General features: G+C 43.7%; 1 protein-coding gene and 1 long non-coding RNA gene across 3 annotated transcripts; one reads left to right on the top strand and one right to left on the bottom strand.

Annotated features, from left to right (window-relative positions):
* The first annotated feature begins 2,813 nt into the window (after window positions 1-2,813).
* On the top strand, window positions 2,814-5,847 carry LOC119187812 (uncharacterized). The gene is made up of 3 exons (XR_005111908.2): window positions 2,814-3,221; window positions 4,062-4,193; window positions 5,261-5,847. It is a non-coding gene; the product is annotated as an uncharacterized LOC119187812 (long non-coding RNA).
* A 1,237-nt stretch (window positions 5,848-7,084) lies between these two features.
* On the bottom strand, window positions 7,085-21,725 carry LOC119187813 (uncharacterized). Of its 2 annotated transcripts, XM_075878528.1 has the most exons (6): window positions 21,508-21,725; window positions 20,472-20,634; window positions 18,914-19,043; window positions 17,492-17,635; window positions 16,517-16,824; window positions 7,085-11,954 (listed from the first exon to the last, which is right to left on the bottom strand). In XM_075878528.1, exons 2-5 carry the CDS (start codon window positions 20,582-20,584, stop codon window positions 16,669-16,671), a joined length of 543 nt encoding a protein of 180 aa, XP_075734643.1. In that variant the 5' UTR covers window positions 20,585-20,634; window positions 21,508-21,725; the 3' UTR covers window positions 7,085-11,954; window positions 16,517-16,668. The 2 variants fall into 2 exon arrangements, with proteins under 2 accessions (XP_075734643.1, XP_075734644.1); XM_075878529.1 differs by lacking the exon at window positions 7,085-11,954 and having other exon boundaries at window positions 16,685-16,824; window positions 17,512-17,635.
* Between the last annotated feature and the right edge of the window lie 4,980 nt (window positions 21,726-26,705).

Genomic DNA, 26,705 nt, shown 5'->3' with positions numbered 1-26,705 from the left:
CATATATGCTTACATCATCTCCAAGCTTAACCAGGTGCATTTCAATATATGGTCCACTTAATTTCATTGCAGGTTGATATGCAACATGTAAGGGAAGCTCACAAAATAGACTCCTCCAACGCGACCCTTAAAGTGATGCCGGGCATAACACGGTGTCACCTGGATCCTAACGGATTTGAAAAGATGAGGGTCAGCTATGCCTTCCAGCTTTTTGGGACAAAAGTCCTCCAAGCTTTCCACCTATACAAAGACAAGTTGGAAGCAACACTTGGAAGGATGGATGTAACACAAGAGTTCTTCAGGTGAGTCGTCTCTTGTCATATGCTGGTTAAAATTAGGTAGTGAAATGTCTGATATAACCAACTTGTAAATGAAAATTATATCTTGATAGAATGCATCATTAGCACCGACATTTGGGCGAGTTGGTTTTGGTTCATAGTTATGAACGGCGCAAAACACACGAGACACAAAATGACGTCCTTGTGTTTTTCATCATTTTTGTCTCATGTGTTTTGTGCCGTTCATAACTATGAAGAATGCATCATGCAATGTAAACTACAAAATTATGAAAACAGCTGTTTTGCATATTTCAGCAAAATCCACCAGCTCATAAAAGTGATGACATCGCGGTTCCCTGCTGAAGCCCTCAGACCGTGTTCATCAGGAACAGCAGTGCTGCAGGATTTTCTGTCCTACCTCAAAGCATGGGAGCAGCATACGAAAGGTGGAGGAGGCTTTCTGAGCAATTCCACTGCTGCTGGCCTACGTGTGACCATTTCGAGTACACTAGAGTTGCTTGACTATCTCACTGAAAATGTTGGCTTTAAATACCTAATGACTGCAAAAACTAGCCAGGATCCTTTGGAAAACCTTTTCGGTATTATCAGGCAATCTTCTGGCAGTAATGATCATCCAACAACAACTCAGTTTTTGATTACAGTAAACTGCATGTCATTCTATGGTTTAGTTAAAGGTGTCAGTCAAGGAAACTGCGAAGAGGGCATGCTAGGTTCCCTTTTGGAAGTTAGTAGCCCACGAGACACATCGCAAAATGCAGCAGGCATGGATTTGGCACCAAGCTCTTCTCCGAATGCGCAGGCGTTGGTTATACCTTCCCAGGACCACAGCCAGCATGTTGCGAGGAGCGACTCGAGAATTATATTTTACATTGCTGGCTACGTGGCACGAAAGTGCATTTTGAAAAGCAATTGTAAAGATTGTTTGATACTACTTACCGCGCCTGCCCCAGACGAAAGCTTTCAGCTTGCAAGGTCGACACTATTTCGTGACAACGGTGGACTCCTCTACCCAAGTGCTTGCCTATTTCGGTTCATAAAGAAGCTTGAAGACTTGTTCACGGGCTGCTTTTCTTGTGAACAACTCCATGCAGACAGCATTTTAGATGTGCTGACCATTGTGAAAGCAAGGCTTTGGCAAGAGGTTGGGTGCCCAAGCCATGTCTCAATGCTCTCTCAAAAAATAATACAATTCTATGTTGTTACACGATTTCATTTTTACATTAAGGGGCTAAATACAGACAGAGCAGGCAAACGCCAGAAAGCAAAGCACTTAAAGATAAGCCGCTGCTGTTAAATATTTTTTCCTTGCTTTAGAAGATTTTTAAAATTTTAATATTGTTCCTGTGTGGATTTTACAAGTGTAGGTTAAACTTGATGTATGAATCCTTTCTGAATATTCTTTTTCTATTTCACTGACCCAAATACAAGAGAATGCCAGATTTGAAAAACAAGCAAAATAGTATGTTGCCACTCGCCACGCATACTATAGCAATAAACCCATGACTAAGTGGCAACTCTGCTTGATTCCATTGTGAATGGTGACTTTGGTCCTTGGCGTACCATCAACAGTGCGATTAATATGATCTACGAGAACATCTGTAGATCTCTATAAAAATGCATGTTATTTGAATGGAAATGTGTCTAATATTTGTCATTTTCAGTATTTCTTCTGATTCAGTGTCTTTACTTATTGTGTGAACAATATGTGTTGAGTGTTCATGTGTTTTTGTGAACTTTTTTATGCCAAGTGTGCTATTGAAAATATTTAGCATCTCTTTGTGATTATTTGTAGTTGTGAATATATTTCTAGCATCTATTGGGCTGTTTTAGGAGACATGCTCTTTGTCGCACACGTTGATAAGTACATGATGGGGCAAGGCCCTCTTCAAGCTATTTCAGCTTTTTTTACCTGCTTTCACTTTGAGAAAAAAAAATGAAAGTGATTGATATGCATGGCTTTTGTGGAGTACGGTCATTGTGCTGCCCCACAAAATAAACTTTTAACTTATTCCCGTGAACGATTGTTGTCTATATTTTTTTCCACGCCTTCATTACAAATTCACTTTTATTTCTTGGGCATGATTAGGATAGGTCTTTCCTTCTGTACACTACCACACATATTCTTGCACTTTTCAGAAGAATATATCAGCTGAGAGCGCGTCAGGTGCTTAAGTTTGTAGTAATATTGTTTTATTTAGTGAGAGTACGACTTCACTAAAGTTACTATTGAGTACAAACGCTAGCATATTGGTGGAGAAATGTGAGCCGCTTATATGCCACTCTGCGACTTATTAAATTAGTGATCATGAAAACATTAGTCTCTTTTATCTAAAGGCAATCAATGTCAGTGCACGTTAAAATTACCGGAGTCCTCCACTACGGCGTGCTTCGATCGTGACGTCATCGCATGCTCGCGCTGTGATTGGCTGCTGCCATGCGGCGGTGCGTAGCTGCGACGAAAATATCGCCGGTTTGATGCTCGCCGCACCGGCTATGCGGCGGTGACAGACGTGCGATTTTCTCTGTGATTCGGCGTGCGGTGCGACGATGTGACTGCCGGAGTGGTGACGTTTCGTGACGTTTTATGACGTATCCTCGCGTCGCACCGCCGCTCAGCCGGTGCGGCGAGTATCAAACCGGCGATGACGTGCCACGATGACGTGCCACGAAGCAGGTGAACCAGCTAGTGGAGCTGCCATATTTCCAAATTTTTGTGCTGACAAGGTGACTGCATCGGTGCCGGCAGTTTTATCAAAGCCATGAGTTCAGAAGTGGCCCGATTTTCCACTGAACTATTGATTTCACTTGTGCGGCAGGAGCCGGCACTGTGGAATCAGCGCTCGGCAACGTACAGAAATGCAGACGCACGTGCGGATGCCTGGAGACGAGTCGTCAGCACGCTAGGCCTTGCTTTGACAGATGGTATGTACATATACTTCATTGTCAAATATTTTTTTCTTTAGGGCGCTTTTTTCGCACTTAGCTGAGCTTTTCACGTGAGATAAAGTTTAAAACACGTAAGTTTTAGACTCGCACGGCGCGAACCTTGAAACGTGACGTACGGCAAATCTGGAAAGCTATGTTTTACGGTTTCAAATTAGCAAGTGACATTCCATCGGGTTACACTCAGTAGTGATTGGAAACGGTACGTAATGACTAATTTTGAGCACCTATGACTTCTTTTCATAAAGTAATGTACGCCGGCGCTTATATTATGACCCCATAAAAGTGTTGTGGCGAGCAAACGAGCCCGCGCCTCTCGAGCCGCTATGTAGCCTCCAGTAAAGGGGCATCACATGAAAGCCACTTTTTACACTTCTAACAGAAAGTCTTGCAAACACTTTTCATGCATCGTCTAACATAGCTGTTGCAGTCTTAACGTCAACCAAATTGTCTTAACATCAATCATCAGTTATGTACGTATAGTACGAAATTGTTTCGCAGTACACAGCTCGTGCAATGTTTGTGGCATTGAAAGGTTAAACATAGAAACATTTTTCGACTGTGAACAATTGCCCACTTTGTCATTGCAAGCATTAAAATTGCAATTGTGTTGGCCGATTTGGTGCATAGTATTATGAGATATCTGAGTGGCAAATTTGAAAGCATTGATGGAACAATCAGTAAAAAGCATGGAATGTCACATGTTATCTTGCCTTCAGAGTTCTTTTTTCTTGCTCCTCAGTTTGTGTCACCAATATTTCATTAAAAATTGTTGGAGAAATAGTGCATAATGTGTTTTTGCTACCTTTTCCTTTCTAGAAAATGTGAAGCTTGCGTATAATAGATGGCGCAATTTGAGGGACACATTCTCCAGGAAACTACGAGAGCTGAAGAAAAAGAGCGGAGCCGGGTGGTCCTCCTCTTCTTGAAGGACGTCACCGAGCCGCGTCCGTAAGTCGAAGCTTTGTTTGTGGTTTGTAGCAAACGTTAAAGCGTTGAAAGTAGCTTACATTCTAAAATGTTTTACTTGGAGCGGAAACACCTGACACCCAAACTGCTCCCTTCGTTGTGGCTACAGTGTCACTGACACATACTAAAGAAAAAATGGACACAGCATTGGACTGACTATCCCTTGAAGTGTATCAGTGAAGCTCATGTACTTAGAATTAGGTGCACTTCTTGGAAGTATTTTCATATAACTATTTCAACTAATTTGCAACTAAATTTTCACTAACTAACAACAAGTTCCCCTCATATATCATTCATCTGCTATTTGTCATTCATTTGGAAATTGGTACAATTTCACTTAACCCATTACTGCCGAATGTTGCAAATTCGCGACACAATGAAAAACTTTGAACAAGTAAGTCGCAAAATGCGTGCCACCCTCATTGCCGGCTGTCAAGTACTCATGGGTCATTTAGCGTTCAGCAAGAAAAATCTAGCACTGTCTCATCGAAGTTATTTTAAGCTTGGACCAATCGTTTTAGAGCTGATGGCGAAGAGCACGACGCGCATGCAACAGCTCTCACTTCATTTTTTCTTGCCTTGTTGACGTAAGTTCTATTTTCAAAAACTTTATTTGGTGTGTGCGCACTCAAGAGGTGGCACACAACATGTTGCGTAGTTCAGAAGTACGCTTCTTGTTGCAAAGTTCTCGCTTTTATGGCACATGGAGAATTCGCGACGTACACAAAAGTACGCATGAAAGTTGCATTTTAGATAATTTTACAGCGGAATCACTTAAAGGTTGCTAGTTAAAGCTGGAAAATGAAAACAACTTTTATTTTGCTCGGCAGTTTCATAATTCAGGCATTAAAGGGTTAAGGAATCGATTTCTTCATGTTTAGATTGTTACCACAGTTTGCAGCATAATAGCAATTAGGAAGGTGGTGCTTTCGGGCCTGCACAGTAGAAGCGATAATGCATAGTAGCTAGTGCATGCATTCAAAGAAATGTATTTGTTACTGCTGTATTCTTCATGGCACTAATTATGTAGCTGCTTGTTTTCCTCATAGCAAAAGCAGTAACCTGGACGAAGAGAGCGGAGATGCCACCGACGATGCAGCAGTGGTGTTTGCATCAATGTTGCCCCCTCGGTGTGCCAGTGCTCAGAGCGAAAGTAATTATTGCTCTGACATACGAGACCACACCATACCCGCTTCTCCCACTTTAGATAACAGTAACTTTTTCTTTCGACCTATTTCTGCTCCCCTTCTTCCCCCCCTTTTCACACAACCGTCCACCTCAACACCTGTCCTGTCTACCCCTTTAACGCCCATCCCACTATGTCACACGCGACGCACAACACAAACAAAGAAAACAAACAAAAGAAAACAAGCAGCCAGCTTGCTGGATAAAGTTGATGAGGAATTGAAAAACGAGAAAGAAAACAGAACAGAGCAATTTTTACTTTTGCTGGCAGAGCACATGGACAAGGTGCCTGAACACCTCAGGGGGCAATGCACCTACTTGAAGTGCTAATGCACTATGAAGTAGGACAAGTGCCAACTGTATTGTCGACGATCCAAGGGCCGGCTGAAGCAAGCCAACAGTAATGAGTGCTGCCAGAAGTATTGTAAATAAATTTTTTTGATTTTTTTTCCGATTGCGTAAAGTTTGTTTTGTCTTCATGAAAGTTTGGGGCCTAAGCAGCACTTGCGCCCTAGTACTTCGTGAAAAGGAGGTGATACAAAATAGGTCATCAGAGGCAGAGTAAACGATTGACGCTGAAGTACAATTTTCTCTCATATGAAGCACAATATACAAATTTTTCAATCAAGGCAGAACCATTAGCCAAGTGAATTGCTATCATGTAGCACCCAGAACGTGTAGTTATTGCATAGGCAATACAACTATTGTTTTTTTTACATTTATTATTTAGGTTTTACAGAAAGTTTATTATCTTTTATTTTTCACAAAGTGGAGGAAGAGCTAAAGGCCACGTGGCCTCACAGAGGCTTGATGTTAAAAATACTATTGCAAGCTTTCAAAAGAATCGCATATTCGGCCTCTGATGACAAGCAAGACCTATTCTGCTAGATATGCTGCCAACTGCAGTGCGTTGTTGTTACACCAAAAGTGCCCCTCTCGTATGGACGACACTGAGGTGCATATTGTGCAATTTTCTGAATGCTTGGGGGTTCTATAGATTATTAGGCCGTTTTGTTATTAGGGGAAATCTCGGAGCACCTCGCATCGTGATGAGACTAGCGCTGCAATCGTGCACCGGCAGCAGCTCATGCGTGTGCAGACGCTTAAAAGAGTGTAGAGTTGACCCACGTCGTCTGCTACGACACAACACAAACCGCATTATTAGCCAGCGCACGAATATTGTTAATGCAGAGACTGGGCCGATACTCTGGAATAATCATTAAAAAAATTGCACCGGAAGATCGGATACAAAGAAACAAGGAACGACAAACTACAAATGCGATAGTGAAGTACAGCTGCAATAGTCAAGTGGTAGTGTAGCATATAGCACCTGGTTTAGCGTCTTCTGGCTTGACAAACGTTCAGGATTATTTTAGGTTTGCAAGTTCTTTTAACTTTGCTTTGCGACTATTGTAATTGAGACAGCTTTTGGGAGCAATTGGCCGGACACTGCAGTTAATATGACACAAGAAGTGCTTGATTTAATTTAATTATACAATAACAGCATCATCCACAGTACCTTGGTTAATATAACCAGTCACTGTCAAAAGTCTAAACACTCTAAACAGAAATGTTCCTGAACACGTATGGTGAAACTCAAAACACAGAAAGACCTCCCAGTTTATTCATTGGTAATACCACATAACTGTTTTCTTATCTACATGTAAGCAAGGCAAATTTACTAGCCGTTTTTTTTTTTCTGGGAATCCAGTCAGTTTATTCAGTACAATACAGTGCAAGTAAAATGTTGATATAATACAGAAGGAGGTCCCAAAGTAAAAACTGTCAGGGGGACCTCCTGTGAATTCATGTATAATAATATAGAACAAAGATTGGCAACTAAGGAAAAAACGGCAAGCGAATAAAACAAAATGAACGTAATGAAAATTATTATTGAAACTTATGGTAGTTCAAGATATTTACTTGTAAGTGATAAAACAAGAGATAACTAATTGGATTAAATGACTATAACATAACACATACATATCACTAATACAGCGTTACTTCAGAACCTATACACGTACACATAAATACATATAACCGTATTTAAACACATATATATTTACACATATATATTCAGGTGTCGCATGTTCTTAGTGAGAACTGTTTTAGATGCCACCGGAAACAATGTAATGAGGGGCTTGATTATTACAACTAAGTAATTTATGACAGTACAAAAGAATATTAAACACCTAGCAGAGCCTTGGAATGCTGTAGTGGGGCATTCTTTTCAGTGCCTTCCTGTTGGTCCTCCTATTCTGACCAAACACCCCTGATACAGGGAGTCCGCCTTGACTTGCCATTGTGCTGCCTGCTCGTAGTGCTGTCCAATCAACACCTACACAAATTGGGGCAGAGTGCTGTGGCCTCAAAACAACTGCTACTCTCCTTCTACAACCTGATCACAATCACACATTGAAGGGCCTGTTTGTGCTTTTTGTGACTGCGTTTCTCGGGCAAGGTGCACCATTTGTCAGCAACTGATCCACATAGTACATGGTTACCCCTTGAAGACGCAGAAGAAAGCACCTGATGACATGCACTGTCCCCATTCCAGTGCGCTCGGTGCAGTTTCTTAGTATGGTTTCTCACTCACTCATGCATTTGGTTGATGATGATGATTAGTGGAGTTTATTGGCGCAAGGGCCAGATATGGCCAAAGAGCGCCAGAGCGATGATAATGAACTGTGGGATGTACAGTGTAGATAAAACAGATGTGACGTGGCTGTAAATGGGCCTAAAAAACAGTCGCTGTAGGTGTGTAAAAATATACATATAGTAAAATTATGGCAATGACAAATGACGTGAACTATGGAGACATAAAATGGTTTAAAAGTGATAAGTATGTGAAATAAAAACTTGGCATGGAGCACCAGTGCCTCGACAGAGCCCTTAATACAAGAGCATGGATGCCTGGGCTCGTTGAAAGCTGCTATCACAGCGGCATCCTCTGAACAGAGGATGCACTATGAACCTGTTGGGCTAAAAACATTCAATGTTGGGCTAAAAACATTCAGTACTACGTCCTTTAAAAAGCTTAAAACTGATTTTGCATCAAAAAGCGGCTCTTCACCGAGAAACATAATCGGATGTAAAGGAAGATTATAGCGGTATGCTAAAGCAAAATATTTCTTTCTCTCCCTTTCAGCTTCCGCACACTCCAGGAGGACGGTTAGCCTGTCGCCACATCTACCACAAGTAGGAGGTTCATCGCTAGTCAGAAGAAAGCTGTGGGTACCATAAGTGTGTCCTATTCTGAGGCGACAGAATAGGACCTCAGTTCGCCGTGTTCTTGTAGCGGAGGGCCAGTAACCCAACCGCGGCTTAATCAAATGAAGCTTATTATTTATTTCTGTGTCCCACAAGCGTTGCCAGTGGTTTCGCAGTTTCTTGCGTAGGAACGGTTTTTAGATCTGTTGCAGGGACAGTAGCGGTGGGGTTAATAGCGCGCAATATAATTGACGTGGCCATTTGGTCAGCTAATACATTGCCCTCGATACTTCTATGGCCAGGTACACAGCAAATAGTAACATGCTGGTTGGACATATACGCTGTACACAGAACGGAATACAGCTCAATTATTACCGGATTTCTGGATCTGAAAAGAGATCTTAATGCATTTACGACGCTTAACGAGTCTGTGAATATAATTGATTTTTGTATGTTTGATTTCCGTATATGCTTCACAGCGGACAATTGTGCATAACCTTCAGCCGTAAATATACTTGTTTCCGGGTGCAGCACACCGGATTCCGAGAAGGATGGTCCGACGGCTGCATAAGCCACCCCTGCATGCGACTTAGAAGCGTCAGTATAAAACTCTACGCATGAGTAGTTGGACTGGAGTTGTCGGAAATGCATTTTAATGTGTGCTTCTGGTGCGTGTTTAGTGATCTCGGCAAATGAAGTGTCACAATTTATGAGCTGCCACTGCCATGGCGGTAAATGTTTTGTTGTGGGCATAGGACAAAGTTCTAGCAGCGGAACACCCATTTCCTCACTTAAGCTTCTCACACGCAAAGAGAATGGCTTTCTCGCTGCGGGTCGATTATGGTAGAGGGTGGCAGAGTTCATATCGTTTATAGCTGAATAAGAAGGATGCTTCACGTTTGCGCGTACCTTTATAAAATAAGTGAAACTGCTATAGGATCGCTGCAGGTGAAGTGAACACTGATTCGACTCTACATAGAGACTCTGGATCGGACTTGTCCTGAAGGCACCGGTTGCCAGTCAAATACCCAGATGGTGAACGGGGTCTAAGATTTTCAAAGCACTTGGCGTTGCGGAATGATAAATTATAGAGGCATAATCAAGGCGCGACCAGACAAGGCTTTTGTACAAGTTCAAGAGACTTCCGATCACTACCCCATGTTGTACTTGATAGGAGCTTTAGGAGGTTCATCGCTTTCAGACATGTCATTTTTACATGTTTAATATGGGGAATAAACGTGAGCTTAGAATCTAAAGTGGTTCCCAGGAATTTATGCTCGCTGCTCACAGAGAGTTGGTCTCCCTTGATCGCAATATTTGGTAGTGGCATTACCCCTCGTTTGTTGGAGAAGAGTACGCAAGTACTTTTCTGGGTGTTTATTTTAAAACCATTCTCATCCGCCCATTTAGAGAATTTATTCATTCCAAGCTGCACTTGTTCACAGATAGATAAATTGCATGATTTGAAACTCATCTGCACATCGTCTACATACACGGAATAAAACATCGCACTTGGAATTACTGACTGCAGGGAGTTCATTTTTACAAGAAAGAGTGTGCAACTAAGCACGCCCCCTTGCGGAACACCAGTCTCTTGGGTAAATGATCTAGAGAGCATTTCCCGCTTTTACGCGAAAGGTTCGATTAGACAGATAGCTTTCGATTTGTGTTGAACATGTTCCCATGGATGCCCATGGCGGCAAGATCGCGTAGAATCCCGCATTGCCATGTGGTATCGTACGCTTTCTCCAGGTCCAAGAATACCAAAGTACAAACTGCCTATGAATAAATGCATATCTGATATATGTTTCTATGCGAACAAGGTGGTCTATTGTCGACCTCCCCTCTCTGAAACCACACTGAAGGGGGTCTAGTATACTGTTACTTTCTAGGAAGTGGCTTAAGTGCCGGTTAACCATTTTTTCATATAGTTCGCATAAACAGCTTCTTAACGCTATTGGCCTGTAGCTGGCGGCCAAGGACGGGTCTTTGCCTTGTTTAAGTGCCGGGATGACTATCGCTTCTTTCCATGACATTGGAATATATCCAGCTTCCCACATGGTATTGAAGAGGGTTAGGAGCGTTTTTAGTGCTTCTGGGTGAAGATACTTGATCATTTCGTACATTATACGATCGCCACCTGGCGCTGAGTTGTTGCAGTACGCAAGAGATGCCTTAAGTTCAGCTAATGAAAATGGGCAGTTGTAAACCTCCCTGGATGGACATTTACATTTAAGGGGTTGCCGCTCTTCGCGTTCTTTGAATCTTAACGTTTCTGTGTAGTGCGATGTACTTGAGACGTATTCAAAGTGTTCGCCTAGGCGGTCCGCCTGCTCCTCCAGGCTCTCCCCTCGGCTACTTACCAAGGGTAGGGGGTGTGACTCCCGACCCAATAACTTGTTTACCCTATTCCAAACCTTCGTTTCGTCGGTGTAAGAATTTATACTGGAGATGTACCTATTCCAACTTTCTTTCTTTGCAAGACGACGCGTTCTTCTGGCTTGGGACTTAACCTGTTTGAAATTGACGAGGTTTTCAGCCGTTGGGTAATTTCGGAGTAGTCTCCAAGCTTTATTTTGTCTATTGTGCACTTTCCGACAATCGTCGTTCCACGATGGGATGCGACGTTTATTAGTTGACTAATAATGAGTAGTGGGATTGCCACAATTTGTGTGGCACATACCCATTTATGGTGGAGATAGTTTTCAGCTGGGTCACACAGTGGCACGTATTCTTTAACACCTTTACTAAAAAAAAGATGCATTTTCGATGGAGGCAGAAATGCTGTAGGCCCGTGTGCTCTGATATGGGTGCACGATAAAGAACCCCAGGTGGTCGAAATTTCAAGAGCCCTTCACTACAGCGTCTCTCATGATAATATGGTGGTTTTGGGACGTTACACCCCTCATATCAAATTACTAAAAAAAATTTCGTCTTCACTGGGAAACAGGTAGTGCTGCATTGGGCTATGTGTTGCCAGGACACAAGATCTTATCCTGCCAAGGCACTTTGCCTACTTCACTGAAGAAATAAGTAGCATACAGGTTCCTGACCTGCCGAGCTGCTTTGGCAAAGTGGCGTGCCTGTGTACGAGCCACTTGCATTGGCGGCTGTGCAAGAAGCTCACGCCAATGGCCAGACCGCCGCTGCCCCAAGCCATCCACAGAATCAGCAAAGCCAGGGCCACAATATGCGTCCTCATCTACAGTGCTTCTGTGCATTAGAAAGTTGTGGAGAGCACAGAGGGCCTTCACCATCTTTTCAGCTTGTTTTGGCTCTTCGCCCATGGTCCGCGCCAAGATTCTCGATCTGGTCACCAGAATCCCGAAAGCGTTCTCGGCACACCTCCTATTTCATGGAGAAAAAAAAAGAAAGAAAAAAGCATAAATGACAAGCTACCACTTCAGTCCTCATCCCATCACTCTCAGGTAAACATATACTTTCAGCTCTATTTCTGAACAATCACCAACAACAGTAGCAGAAATTTTGGTGCCACTTCGTGGTGCCAAAATTGACACAGGGAAAAGCCGCAACTTTCCGTCGCTAGACTCCCAATGAAAAACGGGTTAATCACATCGGCCTTCTGTGATGAGGTGTAGGTAAGGAGAATCACTGATGTGAGCCCATGTGACATGCTGCCCGTCCGAGAATTCTGTCTCCCGTGTGAATGCGAAATTAAAGGAGCATTGCCACGAAACAGTCAAAGCGAACATTTTGTGGCATGCAAAAATATGCAAGACAGCAACAACAAATTTAAACAATGCACATTTAAGGAATATGGTAATGCACATACTGTGGATGTGAGGGCAGAATGGAACATGTCACAACGTAAACTAGATGCCATAAGCTTACGTCGGCTACCATGTTCGTCCTGTATGGTGATATCAGATCAAACAAAGCTTGTCCACAGCACCACAGCAGTAACTAGATCAGTCCAGAGCATTGTCAAAACTACTGGACAAAATTGGCAACTTGACTTCTGTCAGTGTTGCTACAGTCCCCGACCAATTTTTCATGCTTGGAGATGACTGCAATATTGTCGAAAAAATCCAACACACTGAAAATTTGTACAGGCAATAAAATTCAGTTCATTGGGATTATAGTGAAGGTGGAGAATATGTAATGGGCAGGATGGCTCAGAAACGGTTGCCACGCGACTTAAATGACCACGTGCAGAATGACATCTACACAAATTTCCCATGCTGTTTATACATGTTAAAAAAATCCACAACAGTTCGCCTGCATTGTGTATCTCAGACATTCATTCCCTTGGTAGATATTGATACGTCAAAGTGCCGCACAACAGTAGTTCATATTGGAAGTGGAAGAGTGGCAACTAGTCCGGCCAGCAACGTTTCCTGCTACTTCAGTAGCACTATGCAAAGTCTTGGAAGCACAACAAAGCAAGGGGGTAGAGTCTATCGAGGGAGTAGCTTGAAGTACAATCTCTACATCACATGAGCGATGGAAGATGACACCGGCAAGTTTACAAATACACTTTCAACTCGCACCAAAATTTGAAATGCTTTGCCACTTGTTCATTCCCCCTTGCTGTTGTCCCATATTCGAAACAATGCAACACTTGCAACATTACTCGATAACTAAAATCTGAGTACTTGTTTGGCAGAGTGTTTAAAAGACTGAAGATCAAGGGGAGACGCGGGTCGAAAAGTCGCGGTTTTCAGGAAAATTTTCGCTTTTTTTTTTCCCGCTGTATTGGCATCCTTGGACTATAATCTATTACTTCTGAAAATATAAAGCTGAAATTCGCACGAGAAATTATCAAAAAATGCTTCCAAGTGGGCAGCGGTGACGCGAGAAATGCGCGAAAGTCGCGAAAAACGGCGAAGTTCGCGTCGTCCTGTCGCGAAAACGACGCGTTGGCCGCCATTTGCAATCGTGCACGCATGCTGCGAAGGCCGTATCCTTCATAATCCACTAGTAGCCAGTCTCGTGCCTTCACGCAGAATAAAAAAAAAACGAGAAAAACAACGCGTACGTCACGCGTTTTGAATATCGCGGCACACAGCGCGAGGCCGCCATTGGACGGCGGTGCGCTCCACGCTCCTCCCCCTCCTATCTCTCCGGCAAAAGAGCGAAGCCTCGGACGTCGCGATCGAGTTTTTCTGCGTTTTTCTGCATTTTTGCGTCATGGCAAGCCCGAAGAAGTGCAGTTCAGATAATCGAAAGTTCAGAACTCGCCACAAGTATCGAGGGAAACGGCGTCGGACGCTTCGCAAAGCGACAGCGAACGACGATGTCGCCCCCGACCAACGCCCCGACGCTCCGACTTCGGATAGGCCTAACACCGTCACCGAACCCTGCGACAGTGGTTGTGAAATAGCCGCTGCCGTGGAATTCGTCAGTGCATCCCAAAGGAAGATTGGATTCTTCGAGAGTGAACGTAGACCGGTAGATGCTGCTACTGCGAACATGCTGCTTTGCGAAATCGATGCGCTGACGGCACTTGTGGCGGGTGCGCAATGCCCAACCTGCCGCGAACGGAAGCTCGGCGTGCGAGAGGCAGCTGGAAAGCGCAAAGGACTTTCGGCATTCCTCGAACTGTGCTGTCAAAATTCTGATTGCCCTGAATCTGCACTTTCGTTCACGCACACGTCGAGACGTACTGCTTCGGCCGGGGACCAAGGAACGAGCGCTCGTTTTGACAGCGGCAGCTCGCGTGACAGCTTTGCTGTAAACGTGAAGGCAGTTGTGGTAGCACGCGCTATAGGCGCAGGCCACGACCAACTTTCACGATTTTGTGCGATTCTCGGTCTTCCGAGCCCGATGCATCACAAGACATTCAACGGCATTTGCAAGAAGCTCCATGGTGCGGCGATGACGGCAGTGAGCAAAAACTTGCACCAGGCACGAAACATCACGAAGGACGCAGTCGGCGGCAGAGATGTGCCAGTCATGTTTGATGGCACCTGGCAGAAAAGAGGTCATAAAAGCCACAATGGAGTGGGCACAGTCGTGTCCCTGGACACGGGGCTCTGCCTCGATTTTGAAGTTCTTTCGAACTACTGCCATGCTTGCAGTATACACAGGGACCTTGGGGAGGATGAAGAGATATGGCGAGCTTTTCATCTTCCAGTTTGCCAAAAAAAAACACTGACTGCTCATCCCATGCAATGGAACCTGCGGCAGCTGTCAATATATGGCAGAGGACCTTGTCTTATGAAACTCCACTGCGATTCACCAGCTTCCTAAGTGATGGTGACAGCAAGGCCTACACTGCAGTCTGCGAGGCAAATGTATACTGTGACACCCCCATTGACAAAGAAGAGTGCACGAACCACGTTGCAAAGCGCTTGGGAACTGCCCTACGGAAATTGGCAACGCCACTGCCACGAGGCGAAAAACTGAAAGATGCGACAATAATAAAACTACAAACATATTACAAGATCGCCATCACGAGCAACAAGAACAGTGTCCGAAATATGTACACTGCCATATGGGCATCGTATTTTCATTGCTGCTCCAGTGATGGTGCCAGTAGCCACAGCTTTTGCCCCGCGGGACCAAATTCGTGGTGCAAGCACAAGCGTGCGGAAGCACTGGGGGAGCCTGCACCACGCCACACCCCACTGTTGACGAAGGCTCAAGGATTGGCAATTATGCCTATGTACAAGCGCCTTACAGAGGAGAAACTCCTTATTCGGTGCCTTCATGGCAAGACACAGAATGCAGCCGAATCGCTGAACAGCAAGATATGGCTGCTATGTCCAAAAACAAAGTTCGCCTCCAGAACAACTGTGGAGACAGCCACCGCTCTTGCTGTACTCTGGTACAACAAAGGCCACAGGGGCTTTGAAGAAGTGCTCGAAGACATTGGAATTCTCCCCTCACAAGATCTGGCCACACATGGTGACCACTGTGACGTCATGCGCATCAGGAAGATGAACCTGAAGCAAACTGCAGAAGCGAGGGCACACCGTCGCAACACAGCGAAGAGAGCTCGTGTTGAGGACACTGACCGCAAGAGCCGTGAAGGACCAAGCTACGGTGCAGGGGACTTCTAGACACTTGCAGTGCATTCAAGGCAAGGTACTTTTCATTGTGCCCCAATTTGATGCAAAAAGAATGATTTCCTAATAAATGCCAACTTTGCGAACTTTCAAACTTGTTTTTCTCATTTTCATTTTTTCTGACAGTTTCACGTTTTCCGGGCAGCCTTTTAGAAACTTATATTCATTGTATAGTAACGAAACTTGGCACACATATTCTTCAACACATGCAGAATGCAAATATCTACTCTAAATTGCAATGCCTACCAGCATTAGTTGTGAAAATATTAGCTTATTGTTTCAAGGGAGATTGAAAATAATAAGTCATTCAATACAATTTTTTTTTTCTTGGTTCCAATATTTCTGTGACATATCTATATAGATATTTGCACTTTTCAATCTACCAAGAGTCAAATAAGATCAGACACAGTGCTTTTACTGAAAGTTTAGTACATAAAAGAGTGCCCACAAAAAATGTAACTTTTTGCTATTGTTTATGGCATAACTCAATAATTATAGCAGCTACACAAAAAATGATTGCATATTTGAAATCTGCATGAAGAACTATACTAATAACAAACTTTTCAAGTCTCTATTACTAGAAATAAAAAAAAAACTTTTTCAAGCGTCTCCCCTTAAATGAGGCGTAATATGTTCGTAAACATACTGCAAGTCCATGGCTTCTTTTTGGCATGTGGTATCGAAAAACGAACTATATTATACCCGGCAATTTAATACTCATGCTCAGCCGATACTGCACATTTTTAGTTGGCATAAATTCATTATTATCTTCAAAAGCAAGTGTTTAACAGATTTGCCAAAATGAGTACCAAGTTAACACACTGGGACTAAAGAAGAAAAATGAACACTTCCTCTCAAATCCAGGTTTGTCTAATTTACCTTGCTCTGCTCAATCGGTAATTGAAGATGCGCTTCTCGCCCTCTAGCCCTCGTCCAGGGTATGGCTGTAGGAAGTCAATGCGGAGTTGGAAGGCTTCGTCTCCCACAAACACGCAAGGCGCTGGGTGGGACGTGTTCGGAAGTTCCAGGTCTCACGGGATATGAAGCTTTCCATTCTCCAAGCGACACCCGAACTTTGATTGTTTTAGGACTCCACCATCACTCTGTTTGCCGTAAGCACCAACGTCGACGATCACGAACTTGTAGTCGCTGTCGACCACGGCAAGCAGAACAATGGAGTATGTGCCCTGCAATGAGTATGCATACAATAGGATTGTGTAACATTATACTAGATGCTTTAGAATGCTGATGTGCTGAGAGGCCAAATTAATGGGGTTGCAACATGAAGAGTTCACATCTAGCGTTTCTAATTAAACACAAGGTTAACTTTTAACAATGCATGCATGGAAACTGTAATGTAATTTATAACTGTACATGCACCAACATTCCATCCTAGTTTCAAGAAGAGAGACATAGGTAGAGCTATGTGAATAGCAAAATTTTTGGTGTGAAGCCAATTCTATTATTTCTTGATTATTTTGTAACAGTTCAAAGTAAAACTTGACAAAAAAAAGTTGGAGCGAACTCCTAAGAATATTCTCATTGAAGTTACCTAGAGTGCCCTGTTATAATACATGTTACCAAAAGAAAGTTCGTGAGAGCGTTAGAGAATACTATCATACTTGCTGCAAGTGCGATGTACTGTATGACAAACCAACGTGCATATGTGCTTTGTAAAGATCATGGCATCATATTCCACACATCGGAACATCTGATGCCACCATTCAGACAGCACACTGAAACGTACTATGTGTTCAGTGCTTACAAAGGCACATAAAATTCATGCGCAATAGACAGCAATTTTAACAGAATTAAATTGTCTGCAGAGTGCATAAGAACATTATACATACTAACCTTATAATTGAAGTACATACTTCCAGAGTTCGAAGGACACTTAATCTGTATGTGCTTTCCATCAACAGCCCCAACACAGTTCGGAAACTGCCATGTCCGGCTGAATCCTTCAGCGATATGCAGCCATGTCTCCGTCTTTGGCCCCTAAAATGAAACAAGCAGTGATTTTATCAGTAATGATAACATTGTGGGATCAGTGCCATGGAAGTGGAGATATCTAGGCCATTGAAAGTTTCATTTTATCGCTGAGAGAAAGCCTCAAACATCAAAAACTGTCCACAGTTTAAAACCTTAGCTTCATGTACCATGGCCGACTGTAGTTTTTGCCTGAGTCGCTATGCACTGTTGACCCCTTCAGGCCACTGGTAAACTAATAACCTTCCATATGCATCTATTTCAATGAAAGGTCATTCCTCTCCTCTTAAAGATAGCTCACGAATTCTCACGATGGCTTGAAGCATGCAAAAGTGTGCATTTTAAAGTAAGGTACAAAGCTGGACATGTTGAAGCGGACTTAACTTTCACTTCTGGCTACATTTGGCAAGCCACAGGGTGCCATAGGTAGCCAGAACGCACAATTATTTTTCAGTATGCTTTGCTCACTACACAGCATGCTTCTTGCATGTCTGCAACATCATCTTTGTATTTAATTAATGGATTTCAAGAAAGGCATTTGAAGGTTTTGACCTCTGTTTTTATTAACGAGTGACATTACCAAATCAAGTGCTAACTGCACTCGCTCGTACTTAGCACAACATTTGTAGGTTCTTAAAGGGAATGGCCTTTCATTTGATGCAAGAAAAGAAGAAATGAAGATTGTTATATTAGTATCACTTCACCAAGTCAGCAAGATCACCAAGAATAAAATAGCCTGGCAAGTAGGGTGAAGAAAGAATTAACTACTGCAATTGAATATGCCCATGAAAGGTAGGGCACGAATAATGCTCCAGAAACAGGAACTAAAACTGAGGACACGAAACACAGCCAACTAGGTTACGGTGAATACACATGTACAGCAGGCATGGCATAAAATGCGACATCTCAACTTCAAGCATAACTTGCACATGCGATTGCTGAAGTGACCACGTTGTGTCACAACAAGTTGATTCTGTAAAGGTGGTGCTTCTGATGCATGTGTTAGTGCTACATTGAGGCACTGTTTCATTTAGTTGACCGTCAGCAATTAGTGATTTAATTTTGTTAAAATGTACAAGTGCATTTCACAGTTCATTACAAATGTGCGGCCATTAGTTATCGAGAACTGTTAATGATTCCGGCTCTATGACTTACTGTACCTTCCACACACCACACTGTGATATGGAAATCATTATACTGATGGAATGTGTTTGATCGCCTTTGGAAGGAAACTATGGTTACAAGTTTTGAATATTCAGCCACACCTTTACATGTTCATCTACTTACAGGCATGTACAGTGGTTTCAGTCTGGACCAAAGTGCCGCACATGTCTCTTGCACGGCCTCACGAGCTGTGGATATGCCCACACGAAATGATAGGGCAATGTCTTGCATGAGGGCTCCTGAGAACAGATACCTGCATTTAAATTTAGTTGGTTTCTAGTCAGCCATTGCAGAGCCATATAAAGATTTTATATTGCCATAACAAAATTCAATTGCAACTCGAACCAAGTATGGATACTCTGTCTAGTTATTACATGTGGTCCTTAGGTGTATTACAGGCACAAATGTTGCATGAGAACAGAAAGCTTTAGTTCCAAGGGTCTCTGGCCACTGGATATTTGTTTGAGCACAGGTCCTTTCTTCTATCTGTTCAACAGCCACATAAAAGTAAAAATCTGTTCAACGGCCACATAAAAGAAAAAAGAAACAAAACAAGCAACGAAATGAGCTTGTGTATGCAAGTACTTTAGGGGCCATGGCACTAAAGCTCTGTAATAACAGGAAGTCGTACAACACTCAAAACTTGCCATTGATGAAGTACTCCTTAAACAACTAATGTGCCCTCCACATTCTATTCTGCAGCACTGTTTTTATGTACGCACATCCAATTAGCCCGATGACCATGTGAGGTACTGACAAACGTGGTAAAAGAGATTAACTACAATAGACATTTTTGGAACTATTGGCAACCAATTTCTCTTGTCATATTGTCATCACTAAAAAGTAGCATAAATTGTGCGAATTGAAGTTGAAGTGCATAGCTGTGTAGGCAAAGCAATTTTGTATGTAATCATAATATATATCAACACAACGCAATGCTTTCAATAGAGGTGTAAAAATTCTGCACCTCATAGATTACGCTTACAAAACTACTATGCCTTTGTTTGAAAACATCCGTTGTGCTGCCATGACTTCGTTACTGCCAACTGGTTTGGGGAACTCCTAGCCACATCAGCTGGCTAGTTTTTTTCAGAAAGTTCCGAGTGTTTACAGCTTACATATTGTCAAACACAATGGCCACATGCAGTTGAAATCAAGGTGATGCTGCACAATCAAATCAAAAATGAACTGCAGGACACATTGTAAGATTTCTGCATATCTTGCAAGACAACAGTCCTCAATACATAGTGTGCACGTGCGTCTTGCAGCGCTCCTTCGTCACTTCCAAAATGCGCCACCGACATGCCCGGGTACCTACAGACTCCGTCGCCTACCGCTGTCGTGTTGTCTCCTCGTGCTTGCGCCCGTTTAGTACCCTATGCATGACACATTGTCCATTGCTGTGCATGGGTGTCGCAATATACGCCAGTTCAATTGGCCATGGATAACATAGACAGGTGCTGACAAAGCAAACTGAATTGCCATACTTGATATAACATTATGAGCAAGTTTACATGAGAAAAAATCACAGCATTTACTAAGTAGGTGAAGTAATGCACTACATATGTGTATTATGCATGTAATCCTATAGTACATTTGGCATTAAAAATATTCATGATGCATTAAACAAACATTTAAAATACAAGTGCACTGCCACAAGGTTCCAGACAAATTGTATTACCTCAGGGTCATAGCAAGTCGCTCTGCTGAAGATATGGGCTCTCGGATGAAGGTCTCTCTGTCCAAGTCTTTCTTGACCAAACTGACGATATAGTCGAATTGTGATGGGGTCATGCGATAGTACTTTTTGAAGTATTCTAGGCCCCAGCACGCATTTTTTTCATCTGAAATAGGAACAATAATTTCGCTTTTTTTTTTTCTTTCCCAGCAAAGGTCAACAAACATAACTATGCAGATTTATGTTGACTGGCACCTAAGCGAGCAGCATATCCATAGCTCAACACTTCTAGAAATATGTGTCGCGTATATTGCATGTGTATTGCTCCATACAGGCCAAGGAGATTACTTCATGCATTACTTCATGCATGTTACTTCATGCATGACCAAATTAGAAATCATATCTCTGGCAGTCACAAGCACAATCGAATAACTTTAAGTAAATAAAAAGAAGTAGTTGTGCACTGATTGCCCGAAATTGCCCTCAACAAAATGTGGTCGGCAGAATACGACTTCCATGCAAGGTGAAATCGATTTGTGCCAATCTGACTAATGAAAGAAGCGGTTCACTTTTAGGATGAAAATTTATGGAATTAAGGTAGGCATGAAATATTTATTTTTATCGGAGCAAGCAGTGTATTGAGTACAGGACTGCTGTGCACTAATATGAAAAAAAAAGGGGGGGGGGGCGAATCAGCCTGATAACCAGGCAGTCACAATTATTGATTGGTCCGCGCGGAGTGAGGTGCTGCCGTGTGTCCTTTGTCGTCGCGAACACTTTTTAATTGACAGCTCACCCGCACTGTCGATGATCAACTTACTTTTGAAGAACGTTAAAATCACATAAACAAACGAGACTAGAACGTTTTCAAACAACGCTTTCTTAGAAAATATAGAATCGCAATGCACATTTAATGCTCTGACGAGGAACCATCTTGAGTTAGTATTATGCTTCGTTTTAACGCGCAGCGAAATGTTTTAATGCGTGCGCAACTAGCAATGTAATTTATTGGCGGTAATGCGATAACTGGTATACGTACCATGGTGAAGAATTCACTCTGGGCGTGCCGCGTTCTCCATGACGGGCGCACCCACCACCTCCGCTGGCGTTGATCCTCCAGCATCATTTGGGCCAAAAGGACCTTCTTTAACAGAAGCAGTCGCTTTCGGCGCTTAGTCAAAACCATGTCGGCGACCCGCGAACAACAATAACAGGCAGCCGAACTAGAGTGAAAGGTTCCTCTAATCAAACACGACACAACGCAGACTACTGCCACTGTTGCCAACATCTTGAAGCGATTCCTTCTAAATTGAGTGGTAGTTACACAGACGTGCGTATACAAACTGACTACGTTTCTCGGAATAGATTGCAGTAACTAAATTTTTTTTAGTTTTTTTTATATTTTGTTATGTTGAAGTCAAGAAAAAGAGGATTTTTACGTACTTTTTCTTTTGTAAACACATTGCTGGTCAGGCAACGCTGCGAAAGGCTCCGCCTTTCGCAGCGTCACAGTGCGTTTGTGACCATATTTGGTCATCGTGTAGCTTGTGCCCTCTCCACGTGCAGTGTGTGGTGTCTTTCCCCGCCTTCATTGGTGGAGCACCTAGACCATCGAGTGCCGTATTGGCTGAAGCCGAGGACAATGCGCTCAGGGTTGGCAACGTGGCGCTATATAAGTGGAGGACTCGCTGTAGATTTCAAGTTCTACAGTTCAACAGTTCTGCTGCTCAGTTCTCGACTTCTACTTGATCACTTGATCACCTCTTTTCGAATTCTCAGTTACTAACCATGTAAATAAATTGTTGTCGTTCTTACGAGTGCCTCATCTGACTTGTTCGACGATGGGTTCTAGGACGGGAGCCCACTACCAAACCGAGACCCGCACGACCCGGAGTCGCAACACGGGCCACCACGACGCTCGCCGCCAAACCCATGGCGACCATGCTTCACGGCATGTACGCTGACCACCCGGCCGTTGCCTACGTGTATGCGGCCCGTTACAACTCACCCAGGGACGCCTTCGTAGTAATTTTCGTGTCACCCTACTCGGCTCATTCTGGGCCTGCAATCATGGCCGGCACAACAGTTCGAACACCCTACGCCGTCGAAGCGGAGGAGGCGGCATCGCCTTGGCTGCGACCTCGGCCGACGTTCTTATACTCAGCGACTCCAAACGAGCCATCTCGAATTTCTCGCGAGGTCTTGTCTCGCCTACCACCCTACGACTTCTTCGCCCGCTATACTGCAGCAAGATGAGCAGCGCCATTTTGAATAGATCTGGGTCCACTCGGGTCACCCCAGCAATGAGACAGCTCACCAACACGCTCGAGGATACGTCGACCGAGTGGATCGAGTTGGACGCTCCGGAGCCGCTGGTCACTTACCACGACATTACCCAGCACTGTCGCCTCTAGCACAGGGGCGGCGCCAGGGGGGGGCAAGGGTGGGCTGGAGCCCCCCCAAAATTCTCGCCTGCCCCCCCTATGCCCACCCAAGTGCCCGGAAGCATATATTGAAAACCTAGTAGGAGCAGAGGTAGCTTGCCCCCCCCGGAGGAACTCACTTTTCGTGGTTGCCCCCCCCCAGTAAAAACATCCTGGCGCCGCCCCTGCTCTAGCAATATCCACCCTCTCACGCCAGTATTTACAAGCTGCCTGAGGTCGCCTACAGACCTACACCTTTCCATGCCCCCTCGTCTTTCCCTACATCCACACAGCCATCTATCCACGCTGCTGCCTTTGCGGTGCTTTAGCCTCACTGAACCACATTTTTGGGGGGCTGCCCGGAAGATCCCCCGTCCAGCGACCGCTTTTGCCTACCTCCTTCCGAGGAACAATGGGAGGTTCTTTGCACCACCGACAGGAACATCCGAACACGGATCCTGGAACGAGCGCAAGACGTGATCGAGAGGCACGGCCTGGCACCCTATACTTAGCTTAGCCTCTCATCCCTCATTTTTCTGATGAATAAAAGTTGTCACTCGCTCACTTGTCGATTTTATCTGCTGCCCCGCCAAGGTGGTCTAGTGGCTAAGTTATACCTGTGTCACACGGGCGCGCAAAAAGTCTTTTAAGTAAGCAAAGAGGTGTTTGCGGCGCAGACACACGGCAGCAACGATCTCCTTTTAGTGTTTTTGTTCGAAGACGCTAGCGAAAGCGTGGCGCTAGCAGTTAAAAGAGAAGCAATGAAAATTAAACAATGTATCACGATGTACAAATTAAAGACTTGTTGCACTGCTCGTTTCTTCAAATAAGTTTAAGAATAAGAGATGAAGAAACAGCAATGTGAAAGTTTGTTGCACTAGTTAAGGAAGCATTCCCATAACTAGCGACGTGCACAAGTCCGTCTGGCACCACTGGGATTTTATTTACCGTATTTGTTTTTCGCTGCTCTCGATACGTTATGGGCGACCGTACGGGAGAAAAAGCGAGGATAGCAAGCCTCACGGCCTGCCTTCTCGCTCTGGAAAGCGAGGCAGACGCTGCAAAAGCCACCAAGGAGAGGATAACGTGTCTGCGTGCGACCATTGCAGACGCTGCCTTTTCCGTGGGGCGCCGGCTGCTTAATCTGCGGAGTTGGCCATGCTGGCCCGAGGCCGGAGTTGGCCACGCTGACCCGCAGGTTGCGGGATCGAATCCCAGCTGCGGTGGCTGCATTTTCGATGGCGACAAAAATGCTGCATGGAGGCCCGTGGGTTCAGATTTAGGTGCATGTTAAAGAACCCCAGGTGGTCGAAATTTCCCGAGCCCTCCAATACGGCGTCTCATAATCATTTGATGCCTTCAGGACTTTAAACCCCACATATTAATCAATCGATCGATTTCATCTGCTGTTTCTTGATTGAAAAAAAAAACAATTATATATATATATATATATATATATATATATATATATATATATATATATATATATATATATATATATATATATATATATATATATATATATATATATATATATATATATATATATATATATATATATATATATATATATGGACACTGGTTCTTGACGTTCAAGGTATATCGTGCCGGTGGGAGCTTTCTCTTTTACGTTGTCGAAGAATAAAAATTCACAGCGTGCGCGTTAACTAAAGGTGAACTGCGGGTCTCTTTTTCCAATCGGAGTCTTCTGTCTCTCACGGCCCATTAGCAGCGATAGACATGTTCCAGTAGGAAACACTGGCCCATCACTGCGTGCTTTGCGCCTGCCTAGGTTTATCTTCTGTGCAACGTCACGATGAGCGATGCCAGTGCAATTTAAAGAACGCCAGATTGTTGACATTTCCGGAGGCCTCCAAAACGGCACTCCTCATAATCATATCGTGGTTGTGGGGCAATCAACTCCAGCTGTTGATATTATTATTAATATTTAATTGAGTTGGAAGAAAAAGGTTAAGGGAACGAAAAAGAGGATATTAAAGTGAGGTATAGCATATAAAAATAAAAAAAATAAATATAGAGCGAACGAGTCGAAAGGCTGAAAGGAAAATAAAAATCGGCAGATACATCCCCATGAGAAGTAATCGATGGTAGGCGAAGCATGCAGAGGGAAAGTGACTGCGGTGTAATTTAATTAAGCGAGAGTTACAATTAAGGGCTGCTATTCTGGACACTGTCTAATTCCGCCATATTGTCATAGGCATATCAGCTGAGGGGGTCACTGAGAAAAGTTGGGGGTATGAGCCCCCCCCTACTTTAAGGTATGTCACCACCCTTGAAAACGCATTTTCTTAAAAACGCATTTTTTAATTTTTATATTCCAAGAATCCCCAATAATTCAAAAATATTTTGCCGAAAGGAATATGTTTCTATCTTATTTAGTTCCGAAGTTATAGCCAATTTTCGAACAAGTGGTGAACAGTTGCGAAACCGAAACTAGTGTTGTGTGTTAACAGAAACTGATAAGTTAGCGAACATCAGCGGCAAATGTTGTAATTTTTCTGTTATGTATTGGTTTGATAATTAAAAACTTGTTTAAAGACAACTTAGAAGTATTTGTTTTTTCAAACGTTGCAATAAATATCCGTAAGGGGGACGCGTGAAGCTACGAGAGAGTCTGTTGTTTACTTTGCGCGTGCTTCGTGCTGCTGCTGTTAATTCTGCGTAGTTTGTATTTTTTACACGTGATATCTTTAGTAGCAGTAGTACAAATATAGGCTGAACGTTTTTGTAAGCAGGTGTGGCGAAGTTCAAGGTAAAAAGACGGCTGAAACGAAAGTTGATTGGCAATCGACACACTGTGAATGCTCTGACCGTCGGCCATGTGGACGGGGATGTATCGGCGAGTGCTGCGAAGCTTGCGAACTTGGACGACAACTGTGAAGTGCCGATGCCAGACCCTTTACTGCAGGGTAATAGGATTATTGACATGGAGATCCTTTCATCTGTTTTTGCAATGCTCGCCTGGCCGGAATGCAAGAACACCTCGCCGAGCCTGGAGGAGTGCTCCCAGCATGGAATATCCTTCTCATATGCTGTTGTGTGTGGTGCATGCGCATATGTACACTCATTTGAATCATCAAAGAAGACAGAAAGTTCTATTGAGAACAACCTGCGTCTGGTATACGCAATGCGTCAGCTAGGCAAGGGGTATTCTGGAGCTGTGACACTGGCGAAAGTCACGAACATGCCGCCGCCGCCTTGGCATTCTGCCTACCAAAAGATATCTGCAAAGCTTTGTAAAGCTGCGGAGAATGTTGCATCTAAATCAATGATGAATGCCGCTACTGAAGTGCGTTGTGTTGTGCGAAGTACTGAATGTGGTGTGTCAGGTGACGGTACGTGGCAAAGGCGAGGGCATTCCTCATTGAATGGCTGCGTGTCTTTGATATCGATTGATACTGGGAAAATTATTGATGTAGAAGGCATGTCAAGCAAATGCAGGGCATGTCATTCGAAAAGCAAGTTGAGCCCCACAAGTGCTGAATTTCTGGAGTGGAAGGCAAACCATACTCAGTGCCAAGCCAACTATACCGGTAGTGCTGGTGGTATGGAGGCAGTAGGGCTCTACCGTATGTTTGAGCGTGCAGAAAGAAGTCGTGGTTTGAAATATGTAGACTTCTATAGAGATGGCGACTCCAAGAGCCATGCGGCCATAACGGACATATATGGGCCAAATAGTGTGCGCAAACTTGAGTGTATCGGGCACGTGCAGAAGCGTGTAGGATGCCGCCTACGAAAGCTCAAAAAGACTGTTCGCGGACTTGGAGGGAAAGGAAAATTAACAGATGTTCTA

The sequence above is a fragment of the Rhipicephalus microplus genome, chromosome X (genome assembly GCF_043290135.1).
Source record: "Rhipicephalus microplus isolate Deutch F79 chromosome X, USDA_Rmic, whole genome shotgun sequence".
Taxonomy (NCBI): domain Eukaryota; kingdom Metazoa; phylum Arthropoda; class Arachnida; order Ixodida; family Ixodidae; genus Rhipicephalus; species Rhipicephalus microplus.
This window is presented reverse-complemented; position numbering and strand designations above follow the sequence as displayed.